This window comes from Adelges cooleyi, unplaced genomic scaffold (assembly GCF_023614345.1).
Source record: "Adelges cooleyi isolate 19-005CV unplaced genomic scaffold, UGA_ACOO_1.1 ACOO_flye_CR_arks_rails_tigmint_CR_PRNA_23, whole genome shotgun sequence".
Lineage (NCBI taxonomy): Eukaryota > Metazoa > Arthropoda > Insecta > Hemiptera > Adelgidae > Adelges > Adelges cooleyi.
Genome location: NW_026095893.1, coordinates 18,126,879 through 18,140,023, shown reverse-complemented (window position 1 = coordinate 18,140,023; position 13,145 = coordinate 18,126,879). Strand labels below are relative to the sequence as shown.

At 31.3% G+C, this 13,145-nt stretch overlaps 1 protein-coding gene across 2 annotated transcripts in view; it reads right to left on the bottom strand.

The window, feature by feature from the left end:
• LOC126836178 (neuronal growth regulator 1-like) overlaps positions 1–13,145 on the bottom strand; it is a 109,725-nt gene that overhangs the window by 22,476 nt on the left and 74,104 nt on the right. For both annotated transcript variants that reach the window (XM_050569364.1, XM_050569365.1), the window contains one exon: positions 4,973–5,089. In XM_050569364.1, the coding sequence (XP_050425321.1) occupies positions 4,973–5,089 (117 nt within the window). The remainder of the gene's footprint in view (positions 1–4,972; positions 5,090–13,145) is intronic.

The window sequence follows — 13,145 nt, the reverse complement described above, 5'->3', positions numbered from 1 at the left end:
CAACCGGCGACTGCAACATCCAATTTCAACATGCTAACGTACCCACTCTGAAGAAATTTAAGTGTATCAACCAACTTGTTTACAGTCTGGTTTTTGTTTTGGTTTAATTAAAACTTTGATTTTACACTTTTTCAGGTTGCTTACAAAGTAATGGTGAAGGTATAAAATAAAACCTTAAAAGTTCAACTTAGTAAGAGGTTTTAACTTGAGTTTTACTATAATAGTGATTTCCGCAGTATTTTAACAAACAAACCAGGGCAAAGTAATGCGAAAAGTATTCCAACGATTTTAGAAATCATTTTAGTTTTTGTTTCATCAAATCGGTTCAAAAGTTAAGTGAACATATGGGAACACATTTGCCCCCCTTCTGTCACTGTAGGGTAAAAAGCCATAATACTTGGGCTTATTACTTTTTAGTTTGTGCCTTGGATGTCCAATCGCCTATTGCTTACCTACTTATTTATGCTCGAACAACCTGTATAATTTCCTGAATATCTCAGTGATTATTTGATGATAAATGGGTTAAAGTGTACAAGTAATATTGTTAAAGAGTTCATTGGAATTGTGTTAAAGCACTGTCGCCGGTTAGACTTAGGTAACCGACAGTTTGTTTCCCGGGTCAAACGAGTGTTTAGGGAATAAAAAAGCCACTCCTTCGCCCACCGGAATGGTCTTAAACTTGTCTGGTTGGCGTCAGGATAGTTGCCAGCCGATTTCTATAGACTATAGACTTGCTGTACAATGAAATAGATAACAATTTTTTCATACAATGGGCAAAAATAATTGTCCACATTATTTGTAAATAATATATTTTAATAGGCGATGAACAATAATAATACATTATCCATTGTTTACAAAATTAATGATGAAACATTCAATGAAAATATTATAAGCTATTTTCTTTTAGAAAATGTTTTTGAATTATATTTTGCTCCTAAATCTAAACTTTTTAGCTTATTTCGAGGGAGATTGTAACGATTCTGATTTCAATTCGACAAGGATTTAGTTAAAAGTATTTGGAATTGTTTGGCAAATGTTACTAGGAAATTTTAGTTTTAAAAAATATGTATTACAACAGCTATGGCTGTTATTCCTTTTGCTTCCATTTTGTACGTTGTTGTTGTTCCGTTTAAGTGCACATTTATTGACAGTATTACAATTGAATCATTATAAAATATTTTTTTTTTCCACGTTCAACAGTGATTTCAAACTGATGAAATTCAGTGTAATGGCGATTGCGATTTTACCTTTTTTTATTATTATTATTATTTTTTTTTTTAATGCGTCCAGTACACGACGGATAACAAACAAACCGGAAACGCCAAACCGGAAACAGTCTAAACGTTGATACAGTTGATGTTTGCCACATGTCGCGTAGAACTTCTATTACAATATACTGTAAACGTTATTTGCACAGACAAAATTTACTGCAATATGAGTTTTTGTTTGAACAGAATTATTATTATGGCACTAGGCTAATCGTCGTTTGCTCGCGCATTTCGTTCCATGACAACATTCTCGCTTGTATAATATGAGTATGGAATGTGTGTTGAGCTCGAGAAAATATAATAATATACAATGTCGAGATCAATACAGAACTTTGCGCGTTATGCCGTAAACAACCCTAGCTGTATAAGCAAAAGGGCTTAGTATCACATCTTCTAGTATTTTAGTCGTCTTGATAATATACATACGATATATCCTTCATAAATTTGAATAAATTATTTTATCGTTTAAACTATGTAAATGTGTATTTTTTTTGTCAACCTAATATCTCGTTCGTATAGAGTAATACAATATAGGCAGGCCAGTCAATGAAGATAAAATTTTGGCAAATAGCGGAAAAAATTCCCAACCAAAAAATTTTTTTTTTTTTAGTTTTATTGATGTTTGTACTTTAATATACTAAAAGTCCCCATCGATCGGACTGGAGCTTTTTTTTTATAAGCTCCGGAAAGTTAAAAATGTTGAGCTTTTGTCAATAATTTAAAAAATATAGCAAATATTAAAAAAAAGGTGCAAACAAAAAATTTTGATGACATTATTTTCTATTAATAAGCTGGTTGCTTTTACTCTAAAACAAAAATCAAGTGAGTTATTTGCAGTCTGCTTAAACATGTACGGATGAAAAAACATTTTTAAATCGCTTTAAAGGAAGCCGTGATAGTTCAAAAAATATCCAAAATACCCAAATAGAGTCCTAGTTGGTGAACTAATAATTACACATTACAGTTTAACATTAAAATTAAGATTTTGTAAAAAATTGCCTATACTTTACTCCTTAAAAATGGGTGGTGTGACGCCATCTTAATAAAAATACAAATAGTGTGTAAGGTTGCAGAATCTCACTAAATAAAAAAATTAAAAAAAGTAAATTAATCGTAATTGTTTTAAACAATAATTCATTGGCATAAGGATAAATTACAAATGTATAAAACCAACAATGGCTATTGTATGCTTATCGAGTTCATTGTAAACGTGTACCTAATATAGTACCTAACACAAAGCTGTATTTTGTACTGCTATATTTTTTAAGACTATCCAAATTGATTGCGTGTAAAATTTGTATGTATATTGTATAATAAACAAAATTATTGTTTATTATAAAAAAAAAAGATGTAAAAAATAATTTTTTTTAAATATGCCGAAATTCATATTGATTTTTTCGTAAAACTGTTAGTTTAAATAAAAAAGTGCAAGAGAGCTTTTTAATAGATAATTATGTCATAAACGTTTTTTTGTAAATTTTAGACTTTTAGTAAATCAAAGTACATGTATCAATAAATGTTAAAAAAATAAATAAATTTTGGTTGGTAATTTTTTCCTTTATTGACTGGCCGCGTATCCGTATTATGATTATATACCCATTAACAATAATTACCAACATGTGTTGGCTTTGTTTTTTCAATATCTTTATGCGATGCATTTTCATTGGTTCGGATATAGAATAAGTTCATAAACGAAACGAGTAATTGCCAACGTACACCACAATAGGTTCTTTGTCGATACAGCAGCTTTGGCAGTGGAAATTACTTTTGAATTTTAAGGACTTTCAGAAGTCCGCCATTGCTCGCTTAATTTGCTAAGCCCAAATACAATTTCAACGAATGGTCTTGCCGGAAACACGACTTCAGACTTGTAGAAATCGTTTTACCGTGATAAAGGAGTCCGAATACCTCGCTCGGTGTACTCGAGTGTCTAAAAGTTTCAAAGTGAACCCACGAGCCGTGTTAAGCCGGTATAGTGGCATTGGAGAGGCGCCAATAAGAGTGTTTTGATCAGCCAGTCGTCTGAAAAAAAAAGCCTAACGATCAAACTTCAATAACCTAACCCACGGATGACTAATAATAATTTTTAACTGCCTTATCGATATCACTCAGTTCAAAACCCAATAAACAGTAAAACGTGTGGTTGTTTATCAACCAAAACGGTTTTTAATCGTAAAGTAACATAGAAAGGAGGATTTAATGGAAACGAAAATTTGATCTAGTTTGTTAACTATTGGTTTGTTAACTATCTAACACAAAATCTTATCACGTGGGGTTTAATAAACCCCAACATACTAACGAAGGGTTAACTGCCTTACTAACTAAAGCAATTGCAATGTAGGTTAATGTATTCACCGGACCCATAAAAGTAATAATTAGGAGTGAGTTTGTGGATGACAGTAATTTTACACAGGTACGATCGAAGACTAAAAAATGATCATAATATGTTAGGTTATTAATTTATAACATGTTTCACTTAAAGAAAACCGTAAATATTCGTTTATTCAAAGGTTATAAACTAACCTTTATCAAAATATAATAAAGTCAGTTTCAAAAAAAAATTACCAAATATTATGAGTTTGACCCGTTTGAATAAAAAATCAGTCGGTTTTCTTTTATAGAAATAAAATTAGTTCGGTGACCTATATAAAAGTATTAAGCTACCGAGTGCATAACTTTTGTACGATTAAACTACATTAAAAACTTAAAATTGCTTTATTAAAGTGCTAAATTGTTGATGGAAAAAGCCAATCGTTTGTGCATTCAATTTGTCGACTAATGTACAATATAAGTCTTCGAACCGTTCTATAATAAATTGAATAGCTGTTAAGGAATTGGAAAATTACTAATGCAATTTTTTTTTTTTTTAGAAAACGTGTAGATACTACGTTCTCGTTGAAATTGTTAGTTATCTGTATTATAAAACTGCATACATATTTACATTGGATTTTCCAATTTGCCTGTATGTCCTTCTTTGATCATTTCTAGAACCGAACGCTGAGTAAAGTAACAGTATTTTTTTTTTTTTTTTGAATAGAAACTGAAAAAACCAGAAATATTTGTGTAACGAAAAATAAGATTTTTTTCAAAAGAACTCTTTTTTTTTTCATTGGTATAGTACAACCTTTTTCTCTCATCTTATCTGATTTGTGAGCTTTCTTTACACGTTTCTATATTCGTCACATACTCTTATATGTTTGCAGTTTACTATTATTTCTAAATCCCTTTAACACGCCTTTACTGTCTCGCATGTAACGCTATTTTATATCTCCTATTTTTATTCCTTAGACTATTACCAATTGTATTAACTATAATTATTTGTCTTTTTCTCCCTTTATTTATTTCAGATGTTCTTAACCGGAACATGTAACATACGTTGTAAAAACATATAATATGACTATTGGTTTGAACACCACGGTTTGATTTTTACAGAACAATTAATTTCCAGGTTATTGTTTTAAAGTAAATATATATTCTCAGCAGATTTCAACAATATAAGTTACTTAAATATTAACTTTAGTAATTAATTAACAGCATTCATAATTAATCGTTGTTGCGTTGTCGATGTAGGTCGTTCATTGTTCATTTGACTTTTGTTAACCGTGTCCAAGTTTGTGCGAAACGTAACAACTTTTAAACGATTAGGTGTTGATATAGTTGATTTTTTATCACACCATTGTTATACATATATTGTGTATAATTACCCAAAAATTTCTTATGGTCGAATTGCTCGTATTTTGATATGTCGGCGGTTTCGTTGAACGTCCAGTAAGGACTTATCTCCTCCTTGCCCGTTTCCATCGGCACTATTGATTTCGCATCTGTCAACAATAACAATATTATGCATTTACAATATTCATGTAATAAACTTCTACAATCGCGCATTAAGGGCAACCGTTAAATATTTAAACGATAACAATATCATCTGTTATTAATACTATAAACCCTCATCCGTTATTCATAATATAATCACAGCCATTATGCACAGCACTCCATCCGTGCACAATCCTCGTTAGAGTGCATATACCTATCTCCAATTACATTTCAATCCAGTCGAAACGTTGGTAAAATTACCCTTATTGCCCTTATTGAAAAGTTAAAGTTTTTTTTCCTTTTTTGATAATGTTTTATTAATATATTAATTAATTAATTGAAGACTTTGTATGATGTATATTTTATTGTCACAAAATATTATTATAGTTGAAATACTTTTAAAAATAAAAGGCTATACCTCCAATACTTTTTTAATCTTGTTTCGTTTTATATTACAATAAAACGAAATCGACTGAATCGTTATGAATATTCAATTCAATTGTACGGTTCATTTTGACCTAGTTAGGACATTTGCATAAAGCTTTTCTCATAATATATAATATCTAATGAAAGGTCCTACATGGATACCATTAAAATGCAGCCAACGGGTTCTTATTATCTTAACGGATCACCGCGCTAATTTAGACATCATTTTGTATATTTTAGCCAAAGCCATTTTTCCTTTTGTATACTTTCCATAATATTTTGATAATATTCTATTATGTAGTGTTTGTTGTAACACAACTCTAATCCACTCGGGTGATCTTACAAGTTCCACAAAGAATACAAGCTAAGGCATAGAAAAAAACTATCGGTTTTTTTTTAACTCTAATATGAGTACTATATTACTTTTGTATCTGTCAGGTATATGGTTTTACCTTTTTCCGCGGTGCGGAGATTTTACGATTGAGATTATTTTTATTTTCTAGTAGGTAAAAACTTGTAGTCGGCAGGGCGAACTTTTTACAAGCTGAAATTCAATCAATATAATATTATCTCTACGGGTAGATTTTTTTCCCCCATAAAAATATCAAAAATCAAACGTTATAAAACGGAAAGAAATATAATATTCGAACGTCTTTGCACAAGTGAACATTCGTTTGCGTTGCCATCTCGAGCCCACATAGCCGCTAGACGGGACTTCAACCCTTTTATCCGTCGAACAAATAGTGTATAAAACAAACCAAGTCCGATCAATATTGTCTAGGGTTTGTGTACGCCGAGGATAGCCTAGCGGTCATGTTATCCGACAACTTGGCCGGTAAAGAAAAGAAGCAAATACTGTCACCACAGCACTTTGGTAATTAAGACGTATGGTCGTTTACCACTTTTTATGCTTAAGGTGTTTCCTGCGTAGGCCCATGTATCTTCTAAGATGGTGGTGTGATTTCTTCGTGTCGCAAGTCTACAATAATCGTATCCGAAGGGTTTTTTATTGGCCCAAAAGCTATATGAAATCCTATAATATATTTTGTTTCGAACGGACAAAAAGAAATTGTGAGAAATTGTTCACGAATAATATATTTCGGAGTACAGCGTTTTTCTGGATTTAGTTTTGTAAGTCTTTTGTTCTGGGAACAACAAGTTCAGTTACTGTTCGATAAAATAATTTCTTCGGGGAATTGAACTATGTCCGGCTGAGCGCGAATCGTAACGACATTTATATCCTAAAGTAGCTTACATTGTTATTTTGAATGTTAAGTACAAATCGCCGATATTATGTTTTACCATGTTCAAGCTACGATGCCGGGCCGAGAAGGTGTTGTTTTTTTACAATAATATGTTTTTGACATTTTTATGTCTTTGCTTTGGCACACACACATACACGGAAAAATGACACCGGTTATCATAACGAAAAAAAAACAGCTGATTTATCTGTTTAGATAAGAGAGATAAGAGATAAGGGAAAGAGATAAGAGATATGTCTTTGCTTTGGCATACACACGGAAAACCGACACCGGTTATCATAACGAAAAAAAATCAGTTGATTTATCTGATAAGATAAGAGAGATAAGAGATAAGAGATATGGTTTTTACTTTTGAACACAATCGGAAAAATCGACACAGTCATCGAAAATTTATCCTTCTGTATCCTTATATGTCCTTCTTATGAGGGTGGGAATGGGGATGGGGACGTTACATTTACGTGATAGGATATAGGAGATAGGAGATCGGAGATGAGGGTTGGTGTTGGGAATGGGGTGGGGGCGGCATGTATGTTGTATTGACAACGTTCAAAATAGAAATGAATATTTAATTCGATAATTTAAGGGGCCAAATTCTCTATAAACTGTTTCGGGTCAGATATCGTGAAAACACTAAAATATTAGCCAGACACTTGATATGTTTACTAGCCACCTTGTGGGATACATAAAAACGTATCCCGTGGTGTTGCGGACTCGTGCGCAAGCCGTTAAAATATAATATGTAAACACCTATGTGAAAACCTTTAATAGAGCCTTTTTTTTATGGTGGTGGATGCACCATATTGTTTTTTAACCGCCGAAGTGTAGCAAGTCATGTTTATGTAGCACGTCTATATTCGTAAATCGTACCGCCCAAAAATGTACATGATCACTTTTCAGTTCTCATCATTCCTGTGGATAAAAAACCGCGAATTTAATTGTGTGTAAACGTCATCAGTACTGTAAACACTTAAAAGGACCCCGGGCAGCGACAAAACTCTGGTTTACTTCAAACCGTCTTCACTTCGGACAGGCCACATGTGTGTGTGTGTGCCGGTTGAATTCATTAAACGTTTTGCGCGGGGCTTGATTAGAAACCCGAATAAAAAAAAGGACCGTGTTAAAAGAAAATCGTTTATTTAACGTGCACGGGGCCAGTTCGTCTGAAAGCTAATCTCTTGATTGGACTTGGACAAACAAAACAAAAACAAAAAAACTCTCTCGTACAGTGCAAGACAGCTCGGAGACAACTGCTTAATGGATTTTAGTAAATTCGCGAAGGTTAAGTGAAAAAAGATTACCAAGACAACGGCGAAAGATAATATAAAGTGTCAGACGTTGTTCCCATAAATTCAAATCGACTAGACCAGTTCGGATGATTTTCACAATTACACACGGGCGGTTACTTAAACGCTGTGTTGCCATAAGACTGGTTTATGGGGTTTTCTTAATGAGGTTTTACATTTTACCAATAGTTTGCGCTCTAGTTGATAGTTTTACCGAAGTTTAAATTAAGTATAAGACGGAACTGTTGAAAACAACAATATTTACTTGTACATTGTTTTGGAACAATTCGAGTGAATTTGATAACTGTTTTTTTCATCATGTGGAAATATACTTTTTGTTCGGGTTTAATTTAGAACAAACGGGGCTCGTGTATTGTTATTGCAAGTTAAATATAATCAACAAACGCTATAATAGTTAAAATCGGTCTTTATTAATGAGTTCGGTCCGGTTATTTCGTTAGTAATAAATTATATAAATCGTGGACAATAAAAGTTAAGTACACAACTGCGTTACGAGGACTGAAATAATGAAAAACAAAGAACGCCAAACATGTCAAACTACACTCGACAGGGTTGAATGTTTAAGAGATACCGAAAACGCAAAATGTTTACCAAGCTTTTTAAATCACAGACAGTTTTTGGTGTCTTGGATAATAGTGCTTATGACACCAAACACTTTTCCTCGCCATCAAGTATTAGTCCACCTTAACGTCTTATAGCTGTCGCCGGGATTTTTATACTCACTTCAGTGTTTGTTTCGTGTAAAAGATTTCTAGTTGTTGTCACCATTCGCCAACATACCTTTTATCGTGTACATAAGCCTATATAAAATGCCTACTAATTTCTAAATACAATAAAAAATAAGATCAAAAAAATAGATAAATTTGAAAAATATTAATTTTAACCCGTGCCCCGTTTAACAAGGGTTGAAGTTTAAATGGGATTTAACGTAGGATTTCGACACTTGTGCACAAATCAACGTATAACTTTTTTCCTACTACTTAGTTTGAGCTGAAGTTTTGACGGTGTTATAGCTTGGAGTCTGTCGAGCACGTACGTCATACCCAAAAGTTCATACCTGTCAAAATTGCTGCCAGAAAATGAAAATTTAACAAAATATAGGAAATGTATATGTATCACAATATAAACCGTAAATCCGAAAACCGGATCGTCGAATATAGGTATGTTCTAAAACGTTACGTTTGTATATTAGTGTAATTACATAAATAATTTTCTAAATGCTTACAAAGTTACTCTCGCAGCTGATTACTCTTTGAATAATTCTGAACAAAACGTTATTTGTATATTCTGCTATCCTTTGTCAAAGCCTATAACTTTTCATATAAATATATATATAAATAACCAGTAGGTTTCTTTTTTTTTTGTAAATATATAAATATCGAATCGGTTATGTGCGTCACACATTTTTGTTTATTGTAAGCTATCTAAAACAGCCTGGACTTGAATTAATAAAAAAAAACCCTCTCAATGTCGAACGCAATAGATCAAAAATTAATTCATATGAAAATGTAAAAAACCCAAATTCCTCTTTGTCTTTCATCAATCATCAACCCCGTTCATACCTAAAGGGTGATCCATAATTATCATGGAGGGTGATCTTATAACAATTATTGGTCTCTGATTGAATATATAGAATCCCATAGGAGTACGGCACGTGCTGTACACGCAGTAGGTGCGATGGCCGTATAAAATAAGTAATTAAATAATATCAATCGCACCGTTAAAGTCAATTAGGTGGAAATAAACCGAGGCAATAGCGGATCATCATTAGTTTTATTAAAAAATCTAGTGCAAAAGACCTCTAACCAACTTTTAAAATGTCTGCGTTCAGTTCAATATTTAGAATTGAAGTCCAACCATCATACACAATACATGCTAAAACAAGAACGGGGATTCGATGAAGAAACACAGTTCAATATTAATATGTGATATTGTTTTGTTAATAACTAAAATGACATTCGACTCTCCTCCAGACAACAAGGTGTGTCTCTTTCGGATAAAGACATTTTAAATAATGTGAATATACCGCCCCGCAAAGGTAATAATAATCATTTATAATAATACGTAGGTACGCCAGTGTGAGAGTGCTTAATGTTTTATATTAAGCGTTTTTGACCTTATTGTAATAAATTTGTTTAATTATAATAGCTCGGCACGCACGTCAGTTTGGCGCTAAAAAGGTCTGCTGCTACCTGAGGGTCCCCAAGACTTTCCGGGATAAATTATTGTTATCCCGGGGCTTATTGAAATTTGATCCAATTTGTGGGAACAGCTAACAGCATGATATTGATTTAATCGGTAATCGTGTTATTTTGAGAACGCCATTCACAACCCAAATCGTATTGTTTAGTAAAACGTATGGAAAATAATATAAACGTACAAAAATTACACAACATTCGACTTGTTACAAATTTTGGATAAATTATATATTTTTTAACATTTTTACATGACTACAAAATTGTTTTCTTACATTTAAAAAATATATATATATATATATATATTTCTCAGCAGCCACAACACAGTGGGATTGAGGGTAAAGTGGTTAAACAATATTATATAAACTGAATGCGAAAAATGAAATAAAGAATACATTTATTTATTTTTAACCCTTTGAGAAAAGAGGGTTGACGATATTTTTTGGTTTTGAATTATTATACAACAGCAGTGCCAGACATGGAAAAAATAAAATATGAAAACATATTGTCATTGTTTAGGGTTGAGTGTATAATTTCTGTTGTAGCAATAAATATGAACATTATTTTGAAAAAGTCAAACCGATAAAATATAAGAGAAAGAACTAAAAAAAAAAAAAAGTGCAAATTGATTGATTCGACAATATTATAATAATTTATCAAAACAGATTTTTCAAGCAGCGTTGATGTAATAATAATATGCCTTTGACATTTTCGTAGAACAAAAAATGGGGTTTGAAATGAGCAAATGTTTATCTTTTGTTATGTTCTTTTGGATTACACTAATTGTGTTCCAAAGCCAGGTAGGACATTATAACTTGATGGCCGATAAACCCTAGGTTGTTACTTTTGCATAAAAAAAAATTTGCACATTAGTTGTGCTTTTGGTTGAAAACTTTTTTGACCTCTATACCGTCAAATACATAATATTGTAATTGGCAATTTATCAGAGCTTGTGACAATCAAGTCATTATCTTTAATGAACCACATCGGTCGTTTTGCAACCAATGTTATATAACATGTTATTCCATATTATGGAATCATTAAAAATATGGTATCGTTTTCAGCGATTATGCGATACTTAATTAAGGTTAAGGTAGCCCATTTCTGCGGATAAATAGTACTGTTAAAAGTGTATAATACTGTCAGGCGAGTGTCTTGGGAAACAAACAAAAAAAAAAACACTCCTTCGGCCACCCTTGTGTCTTGTAAACTTGTTTGGTCAGCATTGGGATAGTTGCCAACCGACTATGTAACCTTTATCCACCAGATGAAATCATATAGATACAAACGTTTAGAATGTCCGTTTTAACCTATTTATTTTTTGAAAAATATGTGTTCAACAAAAAGTGGATCTAAACTCTAAATCCGTTTCATTAAGATTGATCTAGGCACTAATAAAATATCCGGCAGTTGAGACAGAGTAATCAGAAAATAATATACATATTATTATAATTTGAATGGTGAAATATATATTATTATTATATTAATTAAGCAATAATATAAGTATTTTATTTTTATAGCCAGTTTATTGCGAGTTTATCCATTAGAGTGATTGATTAATATGCAAACAGTAAATGAAGACTTTTATTTAAATCCAAAAGTAATCTGTATAGCGTCACGGTGATCAGAGAGTTATTTGAGTAGGATTAAAACTTTAAAAACGATTGATAAGTCAAACAATATTGTACTGCTTTAATCCTTTTATTTCGGTCTAAAGTACCCATATTGCAGAGTATATAAATATCATAACTCTAATTCATTTTTATACTAAAGCCATAAAAAACCTTATCGTTTAAACAGTTTGATTGAAAAAGAGTCAAAATATATTTCTAATAATATATATCATTTGAATAATACTGTAACCCTGTATACTGTATAATATATTGTTTATAATTTCTTTGGCAAAATGCAATAAAAAAAGGAGAAAAAAATATTCATAGTGCATATTTAATATAAAAGTTTTCTGACGTAACAACAATTTATTTTGAAACGTTGAAGTACAATTTTTTTTTTACAGAATAGTTTAAAACAATATTTGGAAATATTTAACTTTTTAGACAGTATTTTAAAGATTTTGTTTTAATTAAATAAATTTATTATTATTAGCTGTGTAGAATTTTCAGTATCTTATTGATAATTATGTTTTTTTATTTTATACTATTTCCAAGAGTTTATATTTAAAAACGAGGTGCGACTTTTAAACATAATACAAAAATGATTTTTGCTGTACACGTGTATAGAGCACACGTTATGTCTAATGGAAAAACCATGAATTTTTTTTTCTTTCCGGATCCGAATTCTGTAGGTAATTTATAAAGATACTCTATAACCACTTTTCTTTGTTTATTATCGAAATATGTGTTGAAAGCTTGTGAGGAAAATTACACTAAAAATATAAATAAGTAGAATATTTATTTAAATTATGAAATTTCCGAGCCATAAAAGTTTATTTAATAAATTTAAATTTAAATAAACTACCTAAGTATATTCTAGAAGTCTAAAAATAAACTTAATATAATGAAGTACAATACAAAAAAAATCCACGTTAAAAAGTATCTTACATTACAAAATGTTTAGACAATTTTTTGCGCTTCAACGGCTCAGACATAATTCATATAATGAAAATTGTTGAGAATTAAATTTAAAAAAAAATTCCCTCATTTATTTTTATCCCCGTTCGTTGCCATTCGGCGAAAACTTTAAAAATAATAAAATATTCAAAGGTGGTATCTGCCATGTCTTGTCTCTGTAGAATAGTAATTGCATGTAATATCCGAGTAAAAAAAATAATGCTTGCATCTTTGATTAGTTAACGTTGTAGTAAGTTTTTGATGAGTTCATCTTATATCATAGGAATTGGGTCGTTCAGCCCAAGTA